This window comes from Hoplias malabaricus, chromosome 4 (genome assembly GCF_029633855.1).
Source record: "Hoplias malabaricus isolate fHopMal1 chromosome 4, fHopMal1.hap1, whole genome shotgun sequence".
Taxonomy (NCBI): Eukaryota; Metazoa; Chordata; class Actinopteri; order Characiformes; family Erythrinidae; genus Hoplias; species Hoplias malabaricus.
In genome coordinates, this window is record NC_089803.1 from 5,976,192 (window position 1) to 5,992,210 (window position 16,019).

General features: G+C 44.1%; 1 protein-coding gene and 2 gene segments (V, D, J or C); 1 reads left to right on the forward strand and 2 right to left on the reverse strand.

Annotated features, from left to right (window-relative positions):
* Positions 1-7,325, forward strand: part of LOC136694867 (uncharacterized) — a 16,663-nt gene extending 9,338 nt beyond the window's left edge. The window contains exons 3-6 of the mRNA XM_066668704.1: positions 1,956-2,129; positions 3,435-4,745; positions 5,610-6,601; positions 7,266-7,325. Of these exons, the coding sequence (XP_066524801.1) occupies positions 1,956-2,129; positions 3,435-4,745; positions 5,610-6,601; positions 7,266-7,325 (2,537 nt within the window). The remainder of the gene's footprint in view (positions 1-1,955; positions 2,130-3,434; positions 4,746-5,609; positions 6,602-7,265) is intronic.
* Positions 7,326-9,264: 1,939 nt separating this feature from the next.
* Positions 9,265-9,772, reverse strand: LOC136694868 (immunoglobulin kappa variable 1-39-like). The segment is given in 2 exon segments: positions 9,265-9,575; positions 9,724-9,772. Coding segments are annotated over 2 exon segments (360 nt in total).
* A 3,516-nt stretch (positions 9,773-13,288) lies between these two features.
* LOC136694869 (immunoglobulin kappa variable 3-20-like) lies at positions 13,289-13,784 on the reverse strand. The segment is given in 2 exon segments: positions 13,289-13,608; positions 13,736-13,784. Coding segments are annotated over 2 exon segments (369 nt in total).
* Positions 13,785-16,019: the final 2,235 nt, after the last annotated feature.

Here is a 16,019-nt window from a genome sequence, read left to right on the forward strand (position 1 = left end):
TAGAGCTGTCACTGGGCCATTAGTTATTTTTGGGCTTGTGCAGCCACCGTAGTTCAGGAGCAGTCTTCCTCCGCCCCCCCCCCCCCCCCCTCCCCTTTCTCTCCTGGGTCATGCTGTTGCTCATTAGCTCCAGTGTATATATACACGCAGTTAGCATGTGGTAGGCTAAGCTCCCACTTTTTACTCTTTGGGTCGCGGTACTGCGGTGCTTGCTTCTGAGTGTCTTGGACGATCTTACTGGAAAGAAGACAGGTGTCACACCCCCTGTCGATTCACCACGTTGCTTGCTGTTAGCGGCAGCTCTAATCCGGGACAGTGCATATAAGGCAGTTGATGTATGTTGGTGTGCCTGAGAACGAGTGGGCTTTCAAGCTGCATCAAGGTGCTCTGGGGTGTCGCCATCGGAGGTGGCCCAGGTGGTGTGGAGCAGAGCTTCTCCTAGTCTCCTGCTGTTTTGCCTGTGTGGATACATTGTGGGGTCGAGCCACTTTTATCTTGTTTTATCTGGTTCTCTTTTATTTTGATTATTTGCCCTTGTGGGTTTTTCTTGTTTGTTATTGAGTTCTTTTGTTTTTCTTGCCTTTTAAATTACCCCTTTTATTTTGGTTATTATTTTGGATGGTGTTCGGGCTGTGGGTATTACAGTCCTTTTAAGCATGTGATCTGCCTGTTTAACGTACTTGTGTATTTTTACCTGTTCTTGCAGAGCAACCTGGTATATGAGTGTCCCTTTGGTTTACTGGTTATCCTTTTTGTACATTTTTTTCCTTTTTCTGGGCACTCGATCTGTTGTGTGTGAAGTCACTACCCCAAGGGGGTTCTTTTTGGTAACCTGTGTGTGGGTTTTATAGTCTCTAGTATTGGAACTCTGTATAGGATAGCGTCTGCTGGAACCCAGTTAAAATGTACGCAAATGGTAGGATCATTATGATGAGCGAATCTAGTTAATAACCTTGTAGGGGTTATTTTTAGTAGTCAGTAGGTAAAACCCCACTGTATTCTTTTGTTTTATTATTTTTTTTAAAACTTATTAATAAAATCGTTATTTTAAATGTTGCAAGACAACTGAGAGTAAAGGACTTTGTACGCTGAACTCCATTTCGTGTCTCTTCTTTTTTTTTTGGAACGTACCTGTGTGCTTTTGGGAAAGTACTTGGGGTTATTTCCTAGGGCGAAATTCCCTAGGTGGCGTAGTCGGGCTCACACTAATCTAAGCACTAGCCAAGGCCACATTTTTGGCGTAGTCGGCAGGATCCAGAAACAGAGACGTGTTTTGGAGTTCAGTTGTGTTGTCTTGTTGTTCTTATTCAAAGGCAAAACAGCAGTTGACGTTGGGTCACAAGGATTGTACTTGTGTGCCTGTAAGGAGGTGTTAAGCTAATTCATTTTCTTATTTGTTTCTTTCCCTTCTGTCCTTATGATGGCCAGTGAGCTTCAGGAAATGAGGGATTTGGTGCAACAGCTCCGGGCAGATAATGAGCGCCTTTTACAGGAAAGGGCTTCTTCCCAGTCTCAGCCAGGTCCCAGTAGTGGTGGTGAATCTCGAGGGCTGGTGAGTAACCCTACCCCAGTCGAAAGGGTGTTGTACCTTCCTCGTGAGCGTAAATGCCCAGTGTTTAGAGGCAGGGCTGGTATAGGTATAGAAGAGTGGAGTGAAGAGGTACAGGCAAGCATTCGGGCACGCCATTTGGCGCCTATTGATCAGGCTTATTTTATGTTAGATCATCTAGAAGGAGAAGCTAAGGATGAAATAAGGTATAGGCCTAGAATGGAAAAGGAGGATCCTCAGAAGATTCTATCTATCCTTAAAGAGCTATATGGGTGCTCGAAGTCATATATTGCCCTGCAGGAGAGTTTCTTTCACCGTAAGCAATGGGAAGGGGAATCTTTACAGGAGTACTCTCATGCCCTTTTAGCCCTTATGGAAAAAATAAAGCAGTGTGCACCTTCTGTAGTACCGGATGCTGATATGTTGGTTCGTGACCAGTTTGTGGAGAGTGTTCTAGACTCTGCCTTGTGTAGGGAGCTAAAGCAGTTGATTCGTCAGACACCAGCACTTTCTATGCTGCAGGTGCGGGCAGCGGCCATCCGATGGGAGCGTGAGAGTAGGTCAGCTGATAATGGGGGAGGTAGGAGCTATTCTGTCCCCTCTATGTGTGCACTGCAGATGTCTGGGGAGTCTTATCAGGCTCAGCATGCTGCAGATAATTTTAAATCTTCTGAGATGACAGAATTAAGGGCTATGCTGTTTAAACAGCAAGAACAGATTAATCAGTTAGCCCAGAGCATCGCTAAATTAGGTGCCTCTTCTCGGCCTACTGGTCCTAGCCGGCCTAATATTATCTGTAGACGCTGTCAAAAACCAGGGCATTACGCCAGCGACTGTGATAATGAACGTGTTTCAGTGCACCCAATAGGGACTCCTCCTCAGAGTCGTGCAGCCCCTAATTCTCAGCCGGCGGAAAACTAGCTCCCTTCCAGGTGCAGAGCCACACCGTGGGAGGGGACAGTATTGGCTCTACCTCACAGCCTGCTTTACTTCAGTTGACCAGTCCGTCCTTAGTTGGGCAGTGCCCAAAAGTGGCTATTCAATTGGGCGGTGTGGTGGTGAACTGTTTGCTTGATACAGGGTCGATGGTTTCAACCATAGTTGAGAGTTTCTTTCGTCAACACATTCAGGGTGATTTGCGTTCTTGCCGGTGGTTGCAGCTTCGTGCGGCTAATGGGCTAGAAATACCCTATGTGGGCTACGTTGAGTTAACCGTGGAGGTACTTGGAAAATCCCTCCCTAACCGTGGTTGGTTGGTAATTAAAGATCCCCCAGGTTGTAGTACCTCACCTATAGTCCCTGGCGTGTTGGGTATGAACGTCATTCGAGAGTGTTATCAGGAACTCTTCTGTCAGCATGGCCCTGCATTGTTTGACCTACCGCCAGTTGTGCACGCATCCCCACCTTGGCAGCAAGCCCTGCAGTATTGTCATCAGGTTTCTGATAGGTCCTCTATACAAGACACAGGGGTAGCTAGGGTTAGGGGGCGGAGACCTATTCATATACCAGCAGGTACATTCAAGATGGTTGCTGCCACCTGTTCCAGTCATCTCAGTGAGTGCACTACTGGGGTTTTGTTCGAACCTCCTGATACTTTAAGTGCCTTACCTGATGGCTTGTTGGTTGCTGTTTCTCTAGTCAAGGTAGTCGGAGGGACCGTGTATGTCCCCTTGGTAAATGTGGGTTGCTCTAGGGTTGTTTTGCCCCCACGCCGTCCCTTAGGATTGTTGACTAGCGCACAGGTTGTGAGTCTGCCTCTTGGAGTTACAGAGGAAATGAGTGAGCCCCCTACGGTGGTTGCCCAGGTTCAGTCTCAAACAGCTCAGCCCAGTTCAATTTTTGGAGCAAATTGACGCATTGGATCTGTCTGTTTTGTCCCCAATAGATCAGGGAAGGGTGCGGTCCCTTCTCTGTAGGTATGCTGCAGTGTTCTCTTCCTACGAAGGGGATATTGGCTGTACGGGTTTGATTTCCCATGACATCCCTTTGTTGGATGAGGTGCCAGTAAGACAGAGATACAGACGCATCCCGCCATCTGACTATGAGGCTGTTAAGGCTCACATTCAGCAGCTGCTTGAGAATCAGGTTATTCAGGAAAGCTGTAGTCCTTATGCCTCGCCTATTGTTCTGGTTAGAAAAAAAGATGGTACCCTCCGGATGTGTGTTGACTACCGTAAGCTTAACAGCAAAACCAGGAAGGATGCATTTCCATTGCCTAGGATTGAGGAGACTTTAGATGCCCTATCAGGTGCCCAGTGGTTTTCGACAATGGATTTAGCTAGTGGGTACAACCAAATTCCAGTTACGGAGGGTGATCGCCCAAAGACAGCTTTTTGTACCCCCTTTGGTCTATTCCAATATAATCGCATGCCTTTTGGGTTGTGTAATGCCCCTAGCACCTTTCAGAGACTGATGGAAAGGATATTCGGTGATCAGAATTGCCAATCAGTGTTGCTGTATCTGGATGACATTATTGTGTTCTCTTCTGACCTAGATCAGCACTTGAGTCGTTTGGAGTTGGTGCTAAATCGACTAGATCAAGCCGGGCTGAAGGCCAAGTTGGAGAAATGTTGTTTCTTCCGCCATCAAGTCCGGTACCTGGGTCATTTGGTGTCTGATAAGGGAGTATCCCCAGATTTTGAGAAGGTATCTGCTGTGGCTAACTGGCCCCGTCCCACGTCTGTTTCAGAGTTGCGTTCATTCCTGGGTTTTGCTAGTTATTACCGGCGGTTTATTAAGGGGTTTTCAAAAATGGCTGCTCCTTTGCACCGCTTAGTTGCTGAATTGGGTGGGACAAGGACTAGGAAGGGCCCTGGTTCCCAGTTGTCAGATTTCTGGTTAGAGCCATGTGAGACCAGCTTTCAGACCCTTAAGTCCAAGCTTGTGAACGCACCTACACTTGCCTTTGCCAACTTCTCGCTTCCATTTATTTTAGAGGTTGATGCTAGTCACCAGGGCTTGGGAGCAGTGCTCTCCCAGGAACAGGATGGTCGAGTGCGTCCCGTGGCCTATGCAAGTCGTAGCCTCAACCCTAATGAAAAGTTGTATAGCTCAATGAAGCTGGAGTTTTTGGGTTTGAAGTGGGCAATGACAGAAAAATTTCGTGAGTATCTTTGGGGTCAGGAGTGTGTTGTCTGGACTGACAATAACCCCCTGAGCCATTTGAATACTGCCAAGTTGGGTGCTACAGAGCAGCGTTGGGTTGCTCAGTTGTCAGCATTTAATTATATTATCCGTTATCGGCCAGGCCGTATAAATAAAAATGCTGATTCCTTATCTCGGCAGAGAATGCCCACGCCAGAAGAGCTGCAGGGTTCAGTAGTGGGTGGTGTGACATTGCCTCTGGCTCTTCGGCAGCCGGGTAGGGAGGCAGCCCCTTCATCAGTAGCTCAGTTTTTTATTTCTGCTTTTCCCTCCCGTGATTTTGGGGACCTGAAGTGTTTGCAGGAAGCCGATCCAGCTATCCGCAGTTTTAATTCTTTTTGGCAGGAGCATAGACTACCTAGTCGGAGTGTGAGGGAAGACTTGTCAACCCGGACTCAGGGGTTCCTTCGCCAATGGGATGGGATTGTCCAGCGTAATGACTTGTTGTACCGTAGGATTCTAAAGCCAGATGGTGGAGAAGAGATTATGCAGCTTTTGCTTCCAGAATGCCTGCAGGAGGAAGTGCTGCAGCAATTGCACAACCAGCATGGCCATCAAGGGGTAGAGCGTACTACAGCATTAGTAAGGGAGCGGTGTTATTGGCCTGGAATGGCTAATGATATTAAGCAGTGGTGTCAGCAATGTGAGAGGTGTACCATCGCTAAACCCCCACAGAGACAGTTGCGTGCTCCAATGGGACACCTTTTGGCTTCGAGACCAAATGAGGTAGTGGCCATTGACTTCTCTTTTCTGGAGCCTGCTAGGGATGGTACTGAACAGGTTTTAGTTATAACTGATGTTTTCTCTAAGTTTACTCAAGTGATTCCTACTCGAGATCAAAGGGCTCAGACAGTGGCCAGGGTGCTTGTTCAGCACTGGTTTTATCGTTATGGGGTCCCGGCCCGTTTACATTCAGATTGTGGTGCAAGCTTTGAGAGTTCTCTTGTCTATCAGCTCTGCGATTTGTATGGAATTCAGAAGACACGAACTACTCCATACCATCCACAAGGCAATGGCCAGTGTGAGCGATTTAATCGGACAATGCATAACCTGCTGCGCACATTATCCCAGGAACAGAAGAGCCATTGGCCAGATTATTTGCCTCAGTTAGTTTTTAACTATAATTCATCTGTTCATCAGTCTACAGGGGAATCACCATATTTTCTCTTGTTTGGCCAAGAACCCCAACTCCCAGTGGACTTCCTGTTGGGTAGGGTCCCAGAGACTGAGGGTAGAGCAGTTGGTGATTGGGTTCAGGAGCATCAGAGGCGTCTCCAGGTTGCTTTCAAAGGGGCAAGGGAGAGGTTGTTGGTAGCAGCACAGCGGCGCAAGGAACGTCATGATCAGGGTTTTTTAGCTGACCAGTTGCAGGTAGGCCAGTTGGTTTATCTTAGGAATCATTCTGTTCGTGGACGTAAGAAAATCCAGGATGCTTGGAGTGCCATTGTTCACCAGGTAGTAAAAGTACCTGAACCTGGGTGTGTGGTGTATTCAGTGGCCCCGTTGCAAGACTTGGGCCAGGTCCGGCAGGTACACCGGGTAATGTTAAAGTTAGTTTCTCCAAACTCTTCTGCAGCATCTCCTCCAGTAGGGAACCCAAACATAGAAGATGGTTCAGAGTCAGAGGAGGAAGAGTTAGGTCAGTGGCTAGTGGTAGGTTATCCTCAAGCTGGGTCCCAGGAGCCATTGCCCATTCCAGTTCCACCAGGGGTTAACCCAGTTGAAGCCAATCCTCCTCCCAGGGCTGGACCTAGTGGTCCGGGTTCCCCTGTTATATCTGAGGTAGAAGTTGCTGAGCAAGTGTTAGATAAGAGGCGACGAACAACTCGAGTAACAGCAGGCCAGCATAGGAACCCTCATCATCTACCAATGTCCATGGCAAGTGTAGCTCCTAACCCGGCACCTTTGGTATCTGATTCAGGTAGTATGGCTGTTGTACACTTCAGACCCTGGTGTTAGTCCATGTGTTGGGTAATATTTTGTCGACGGGACGCCGACACAAAATGTGGGGGTAGAATGTAGCAGGTAGAGCTGTCACTGGGCCATTAGTTATTTTTGGGCTTGTGCAGCCACCGTAGTTCAGGAGCAGTCTTCCTCCGCCCCCCCCCCGCCCCCCCCTCCCCTTTCTCTCCTGGGTCATGCTGTTGCTCATTAGCTCCAGTGTATATATACACGCAGTTAGCATGTGGTAGGCTAAGCTCCCACTTTTTACTCTTTGGGTCGCGGTACTGCGGTGCTTGCTTCTGAGTGTCTTGGACGATCTTACTGGAAAGAAGACAGGTGTCACACCCCCTGTCGATTCACCACGTTGCTTGCCGTTAGCGGCAGCTCTAATCCGGGACAGTGCATATAAGGCAGTTGATGTATGTTGGTGTGCCTGAGAACGAGTGGGCTTTCAAGCTGCATCAAGGTACAAATTCCATTCTTTTAGTTATGCTGGTGAATGTTTTTAGTTATAGATGGGTTTAAGAGTTTGAGGCACAGAGGGTATGTGTGCTTAGCACATGGCTAGCTTTATCCCACCTATTATTACGGTTTTATATTTTTATGATTAAAATGCTCCTTTTATTAGGTGCTCTGGGGTGTCGCCATCGGAGGTGGCCCAGGTGGTGTGGAGCAGAGCTTCTCCTAGTCTCCTGCTGTTTTGTCTGTGTGGATACATTGTGGGGTCGAACCACTTATCTTGTTTTATCTGGTTCTCTTTTATTTTGATTATTTGCCCTTGTGGGTTTTTCTTGTTTGTTATTGAGTTCTTTTGTTTTTCTTGCCTTTTAAATTACCCATTTTATTTTGGTTATTATTTTGGATGGTGTTCGGGCTGTGGGTATTACAGTCCTTTTAAGCATGTGATCTGCCTGTTTAACGTACTTGTGTATTTTTACCTGTTCTTGCAGAGCAACCTGGTATATGAGTGTCCCTTTGGTTTACTGGTTATCCTTTTTGTACATTTTTTTCCTTTTTCTGGGCACTCGATCTGTTGTGTGTGAAGTCACTACCCCAAGGGGGTTCTTTTTGGTAACCTGTGTGTGGGTTTTATAGTCTCTAGTATTGGAACTCTGTATAGGATAGCGTCTGCTGGAACCCAGTTAAAATGTACGCAAATGGTAGGATCATTATGATGAGCGAATCTAGTTAATAACCTTGTAGGGGTTATTTTTAGTAGTCAGTAGGTAAAACCCCACTGTATTCTTTTGTTTTATTATTTTTTTTAAAACTTATTAATAAAATCGTTATTTTAAATGTTGCAAGACAACTGAGAGTAAAGGACTTTGTACGCTGAACTCCATTTCGTGTCTCTTCTCTTTTTTTTGGAACGTACCTGTGTGCTTTTGGGAAAGTACTTGGGGTTATTTCCTAGGGCGAAATTCCCTAGGTGGCGTAGTCGGGCTCACACTAATCTAAGCACTAGCCAAGGCCACACTACATTTGTGTATGTTCTGAGCAGGGTTTTTATCCTTTAAGGCAGAGGTCACTAAAAGGCTGATCACGGTCCTGGTCTGGACCCAGATGTTGTCAAATGCGGGCCCCTACCGATAAACTATGAGAATGATTTAATTTTAACAGTGTTCATTTTCAGCGGCAGAACTCTTCCTGTTTTTATTGTAAAGGCTTTGTAGTGCAGTAAACTCACAGACCAATCAGATCTGTGCAGATGTATGAATGCAGTGCACACACAGACTGTAGTCCAGCTGTTGCTCTGCATACCTTGTTAGCCCCCTTTCACCCTGCTCTTCAGTGGTCAGGACCCCCTGATCATTGTTTGTTCATATAGTGACATCACATAGAAACACAGTATTGTTGTGTAGTTAAAAGCTCAATAATCTGAACTGTGCTTTAATCTTGAGCAGTGTCTTGGTGAGGAATAAAATCTCAGTGATTCTTCATCATACAGTTCACTAAAAAGTACAATCTCTGTTGTTAAAATTGGGAGTAGCTGTAGATTCAGTGCGGTGCTGAGTGATGTGTTGAGTGTGACTGACTGAAACAAGCTGAACATTTTTGGACAGATGCAGAATCATCATGAACCCCAGACAGACGGCTTTAAGGATGGATAGAAATGGACAGGTTTTGGAAGAAAAATGTTTCTAATATTATACAAAAACACACAGATTAAGAAGATCTAACTGTAGAAGAACTGACATAATGTTAGATCAGAGCAAAGGTCACTGTAGGTCAGTGGTGTAACATCATTACATTATTCGGTTAAGTTGATATTAACATTTAATTCAGTAAATTTACATGATGCAGTGTGAATAGATTAATGAATGAAGCTGAAAGTCAAGCTCTAATGTAATTAGTAACGGTGTGTAGAGCTTGTGAAGATTGTGTGTAGTGTGTACAGTGTGTAGTGTTTATCTGCTTCTGCTCCTAGTGAGATACTCCATCTCCTGATGTAAATCCCTGTTCCACAGTGAGGAAAACTCCCCAAAGAGAGAACACTCTTCACTACTGTAGTGTTCTGGAGCTGATGAGTTCAGTTGAGTGCAGCTTTAGCAGCTGTTCACAGATCAGTGAGTGTTTCTGACTCAGAGCAGTTCCTCTACAGCTGAAGGAGGTTATTGTACGACGCTCTAACACTGTGTGAACGGATAGCTGTAACCCTGCTGACAGTAATAATCTCCTGCATCTTCAGGCTTTACTCCAGTGATTTTTAGAGTAAAGTCTGTACCAGAATAACTCCCACTGAAACGATCTGAGACTCCAGACTGACGGATAGTGGAGTAATAGATCAGGTGTTTAGGAGCTTCTCCAGGTTTCTGCTGATACCAGGCAAGGTCATTGCTGATGCTCTGACTGGATCTGCAGCTGATAGTAACAGTGTCTCCTGGAGAAACAGACTGAGATTCTGGAGACTGAGTCATTATTATATCTCCAAAGGAACCTAATAGAGAGAGAGAAATAAATATCAATGTTAAATTGTATACACACAAAAATAAAGCAATTCAATCTATTGTAATTTCAAAATAAATCATTCAAGAAAGGGTTTCAATGTTGATCTTCAAAACTGAAATACAACCCCACATTTCTACCTCTCGTCCAGAGCGCCAGTGTCCAGATGAAGATGGAGACCAAAGTCATGGTTGCTGTGGGTGAAGTTTGTGGGGCAGCAGCTCTCAGTCATGAAGTGTTAAACTCACAGGACTATAAACACTAGCAGAGCACTGAAGCATGGGCTCATGATGCAAAGTGGACCCTCTCTATGGAAATGAATGTATTTCCTCTATTTTAGTGTATCATGAGGGGAATGTTAAAAATATAATTGAATTATAAAAAATAATTTTGTTTACATATAATTAAATATAAGACTATAAAAAATACTATTTTAAACGTGAGACTGTGTGTGTGTTTTGTGTGTGTGTGTTTTGTGCGTGTGTGTGTGTGTGTGTGTATATTTTGTGCGTGTGTGTGTGTGTGTGTGTGTTTTGAAGGACAACATATTTGAAATTACCGAATGTAAAATGAGTCATTTGTCTTCACTGAATATTAAATGTGAATATTTTCATAAGCAGAAGCCACACAACTGTAATTTAATACTAGTGTCACAGTTGATCTGAGCTGTGTTACTGAGTAAATACACACAGTTTAATGTTCATTATGAAGAGTTTTTACAGTATTCCTTAAACTCTTACACCACAGCTTTAAATCAGTGAAGAACATGTACTTTTCCTCTGAGGTAATGTTGATCTTAGTGTTGTCCCTTATTTACTCATGGGCTACTGCATTTAGCTCATTCACTTCCAACACCAAATGATACGAGCCAGATGTTACACATTTACAAGCACTGTGCTGAGAGGCCCTTGAGGGAATGTGTGGCCAGCTGTGCTCCATTAAGACTGCCTTCGTAGTCCACACTGGACCATGTGAATGTAACAGTGGATCCCAGTGAATGAACAGAACTGAATGAAATGGAGCGGAGCTTGCAGACAGTGTTTAATGCTGTATATGTGTTTTCTGTTCATTAGCTCCAATGATGAAGCTTTCTGTCGCTCTACATCCCCCCTCCTCTCTGCAGCTGTCTGAGGGACCCTTCTCTCTGCTCTGTCTGCTGTCTGGATCCTCTCCACAGGGGGTGCTACTGATCTGGACATTGGACAGGTCTCAGGTGAAGGGGGGGACTTCTGACCAGTGCAGAAAGAGGAGAATGGACACTAGAGTCACAGCAGCACCCAGACCCTCAGCAAGGCACTCTGGGTAAAGGGGGGGGGGGGGTATCTGTAGCATCATCCATCACAGCGAGGAGAAGAAAAGGGGGAGTCACCCTTATTAATATCCTTAAGGAAATCGATTCTCTGTATTTACACCATCTCTGGGAGTGAACACACAAACACACGAGTGAGCAGAACCACAGGAGGTAGGAGTGGTGCTGAGAGAACAACTGGAAAATACCAGAAACTGTTAAAAAAATCATAATAAACATGGAATTAAAAGGAAACAAACAACTGAAATATGACAATAATGACTTTAATAATGATGTTTAGATTAGAATCTTTATGTGCAGTGAACGGGGCGGTGGGGGTCAGGGCTGGTGGGTTCACACTGAGAATGGAGACAGGGAACTCAGCCAAAATCTCACCTCATTCTCAGGCTAATTATTCAGTAAAAATCCAACTGATCTGCTGTCGTCACAATATTATTTCCTAGAAAAATGATTTAAAAATGAACAAAACCATTAATAAATTTACGCACACTGCCTCCAGGAGAACAGTGACACCACTGTCAGCTGCTTAATCTGTAAGAACATTCTTTACCCTGCGCCATCTGAAAACATATTTACACACGACAACGACACAGAAGAGACACAGCTACATCTGGACTCTGAGTTAACTGAGTTCTTCAGGGGCTTTGTGTTAACAATAGTTTGAAAAGAAATGGTACTTTGCTTGTGCTTTTAAAAATGGCACAAATTGATAGAAAAACTGACTACATTAAAAAGAGCCAAATATATATTTTAAATATAAAAATAAAGGTTTGTTGTGTGGTGATGAATGTGTTGGTTAATTTTCCGTAACTCCACTGGTCACAGCAGATTACAACAGCTTCCAAGGGTCACAGGCCACAGTTCAATAGGAGACTGATAATGTTCTGGATGCTGTAGGAATCTCTTAGACCTTCAGGAGACCACCATAAATATCCAGTGGACAGAAGTGGACACCTACCTGCAGATATGACGTATTTAGCACTGAACACTCTACTGAGAAACTGAGGTGATCATCTCTTACAAGTTCAATAAACAGAGCATTAGATTTAGAGAGAGATCATTAACTTTTCAGTGGTTCAACAAACTGTGAAACTGAACTGTGTGTGTGATCATGTTGGAGACATTCCTCCACAGAGTGTGTTATTGTGTGTGGAGGTGTGTGTTAGTGAGGTGTGTGTCTCTCCTCCACAGAGTGTGTTATTGTGTGTGGAGGTGTGTGTTAGTGAGGTGTGTGTCTCTCCTCCACAGAGTGTGTTATTGTGTGTGGAGGTGTGTGTTAGTGAGGTGTGTGTTTCTCCTCCACAGAGTGTGTTATTGTGTGTGGAGGTGTGTGTTAGTGAGGTGTGTGTCTCTCCTCCACAGGGTGTGTTATTGTGTGTGGAGGTGTGTGTTAGTGAGGTGTGTGTCTCTCCTCCACAGAGTGTGTTATTGTGTGTGGAGGTGTGTGTTAGTGAGGTGTGTGTCTCTCCTCCACAGAGTGTGTTATTGTGTGTGGAGGTGTGTGTTAGTGAGGTGTGTGTCTGCTCCACAGAGTGTGTTATTGTGTGTGGAGGTGTGTGCTAGTGAGGTGTGTGTCTCTCCTCCACAGAGTGTGTTATTGTGTGTGGAGGTGTGTGTCTCCTCCACAGAGTGTGTTATTGTGTGTGGAGGTGTGTGTTAGTGAGGTGTGTGTCTCTCCTCCACAGAGTGTGTTATTGTGTGTGGAGGTGTGTGTTAGTGAGGTGTGTGTCTCTCCTCCACAGAGTGTGTTATTGTGTGTGGAGGTGTGTGTTAGTGAGGTGTGTGTCTGCTCCACAGAGTGTGTTATTGTGTGTGGAGGTGTGTGCTAGTGAGGTGTGTGTCTCTCCTCCTGTGTGTGGAGGTGTGTGTTAGTGAGGTGTGTGTCTCCTCCACAGAGTGTGTTATTGTGTGTGGAGGTGTGTGTTAGTGAGGTGTGTGTCTCTCCTCCACAGAGTGTGTTATTGTGTGTGGAGGTGTGTGTTAGTGAGGTGTGTGTCTCTCCTCCACAGAGTGTGTTATTGTGTGTGGAGGTGTGTCTTAGTGAGTTGTGTGTCTCTCCTCCACAGAGTGTGTTATTGTGTGTGTTGAGATGTGTATTAGTGAGGTGTGTGTCTCTCCTCCACAGAGTGTGTTATTGTGTGTGGAGGTGTGTGTTAGTGAGGTGTGTGTCTCTCCTCCACAGAGTGTGTTATTGTGTGTGGAGGTGTGTGTTAGTGAGGTGTGTATCTCTCCTCCACAGAGTGTGTTATTGTGTGTGGAGGTGTGTGTTAGTGAGTTGTGTCTCTCCTCCACAGAGTGTGTTATTGTGTGTATCATCCTCCCCCTCAGCACCTGCAGTAGGGTGCAGCGGCAGCAGTGCAGTCTCTGACTGAGGGAGGTTTTTGTACGACTCTATTTCACTGTGTGAACACCCAGCCACTGATATAGTGGTGAATCTGACAGTAATAATCTCCTGCATCTTCAGTCTGGACGTTACTGATGGTCAGTGTGAAGTCAGATCCAGATCCACAGCCACTGAAACGATCTGAGACTCCAGACTGACGGGTGGATGTGCTATAGATCAGGAGTTTAGGAGCTTCTCCAGGTTTCTGCTGATGCCAGGCAAGATAGCTACTGCTAATGCTCTGACTGGCTCTGCAGCTCATAGTAACAGTGTCTCCTGGAGAAACAGACTGAGATGCTGGAGACTGAGTCACAATTATATCTCCAAAGGAATCTATGATGGAGAAATAAACAGATATTAAAGGTAAAAATATTACTTTCAGATGAGACATTTGATTTTACATAAATTATTAACCTTACATCAGATATAAAACAAACACAAAATTAATAAGGTTTCTTACCTCTCGTCCAGAGCGCCAGTGTCCAGATGAAGATGGAGACCAAAGTCATGGTTGCTGTGGGTGAAGTTTGTGGGACAGCAGCTCTCAGTCATGAAGTGTTAAACTCACAGGACTATAAACACTAGCAGAGCACTGAAGCATGGGCTCATGATGCAAAGTGGACCCTCTCTATGGAAATCATCTTTCTAACAACACTGAGGAAAGATCATCATATTTATTTGATATTGTTTGATCAAACATTTCTGCTCAGTGTGGAGTCTCATGTTTAAAATCCTAAACTCTAACTGTCTCTGCCTTTCATTTGAGGTTTTCTGCAGCTGCTACTGCGGCTCCATCTGTCTGGATCAGGGCTGGAGGACTTTTGGGTGGAGGAAACACAATGATAACAGTAAGAATCTTTTAAACTATTAATGAATGTTGAACAGTTTTCAACAGCAGCTCTAATTTTTACTGATTGAATTATTTATGAACACTTCTGATGAAAGTGAACATATAATCACCAACACAGAGAGTGGAGCATGTTTTTATTATTTTTTTATATAAAGCTTCCATGGGCCAGGCAAGAGAACCCAGCAACAGACAATAGGACAGAAAGAGAGACTGCATTCTTGTTGGTGGTTACCAGAAAGATAAGCTGTAACTATTGTAGTAAGACAGGATTAAAGCAAAGTATGAAATGTACTTTTCAAAGTAATATGAAAACCAGCTCTAACACCCGTAGAGAAAGAGTAACCTGAAAGTGAGTGATTGGCCAACAGCTTGTGTGAAAAGGTAGGTTTTCAATCTAGATTTAAAGATTGAGAGTGTGTCTGAGCCCGGAAGTAACCAGAAGCCTATTCCAGAGTTGACTAGCTTTGTGAGAAAAGGTTCTTCCTCCGTCAGTGTTTTTCTTAATATGAGGAACTAAGACTAAAAGGGCATCCTGTGAATGAAGGGGTGGCAGGGGGTGAAGGTTCATCTACAAGAGCCAATGTAACTTTTGAATGCAATCAATTTTATCATTAAAAAAAAACTCAGGACGTCATTACTACAGAAATCAAAGGGGATGTTGCCAATTAGTTTTGACACAGTGCTAAAAAGGAATCTAGGGTGGATTTTGTTGTTTTCTAAAAGGGAAAAGATATACTATGATTTGATTGCTATGATGAAATGAATATCAAATGACAACATTTACAGAAGATAAATATTAAATCTAATTTTTTGTCTCAATCACTTTCATGGTCATTAATTGTTTATTGTAGATTAAATTTGAGCTGTAACAACCAAAACACAACCAATTATAAAAATATAAATAAAAACAGTGTTCTACATTTTATATAGCTTTTAAGTCTTCTAATATCTTTTCACATTACAGACACACTGTGAAATTAAAAATTCAGGGGTAAAATATTGATGTTCAACAACATGCAGTGGAACTGCACAGGTGTGGTGTCAGGAAACGCGGAGGGAGGACTGACGGAGGCTGACGCACTTGCTAAAACACAGTAACTTTTATTTACAATACAAGATAACTATACAAAGACAGACTAAGATAACTAGAGAGAATACTTAAACAAAGAAAAACTGAGACAGAGAAACCATGGAAAACCATGACTTGGACAGAGAAAGGGAATTGGACTGACAGGGAACTAGACTGACGGGGAACTGGACAGAGAAACCTAGGAAGAGGGAGCTAAACATACAGAGAGAGAGAAACAGACTAATCTTAGACAGAGCTAAATAGACACCTGAACAGCTAGAACTAAACTGACAAAGAAAGCTAAACAGGCTAAACTTGAACATAGACATGAACAGAGTAAACACAAACAGACAAAAGAGATACAAAGACTGACTTGGAGGGCTTGAGAAATAGACAAGACAGACAGACTGGAGAGCACAAAACAAAGGTGAAATGTCCGACAAGTGGAAGTGAAAGAAGGGGACTTAAATGCAAAACACAGACGAAATGCACCTGAGACAGATAACGAGGGGGCAGGGTAACAAATGAGACACAGACGAGGAGGCGGAACAAAGGCGGGACTAGGGCAACAAAAAACAGAGCCATGTGCTGAGAGAGCACATGTCGGGGAAAACAGACATGACAGGACGAGGGCGTGACATGTGGGAGTAACAAAAGTAACCAGTAGGGAATTAGATTAATTTACATTTTAGAAAACAGTTAATATTTGTGTTGTTGTATATTTTCTTTCTGTTACTTTATGGAATTGATGCTGTAAAAGAAGACATACAGCATTAGGAAGATTAGGAAGATCTGTGAATGATGATCACAAGCACCCCAACTGTA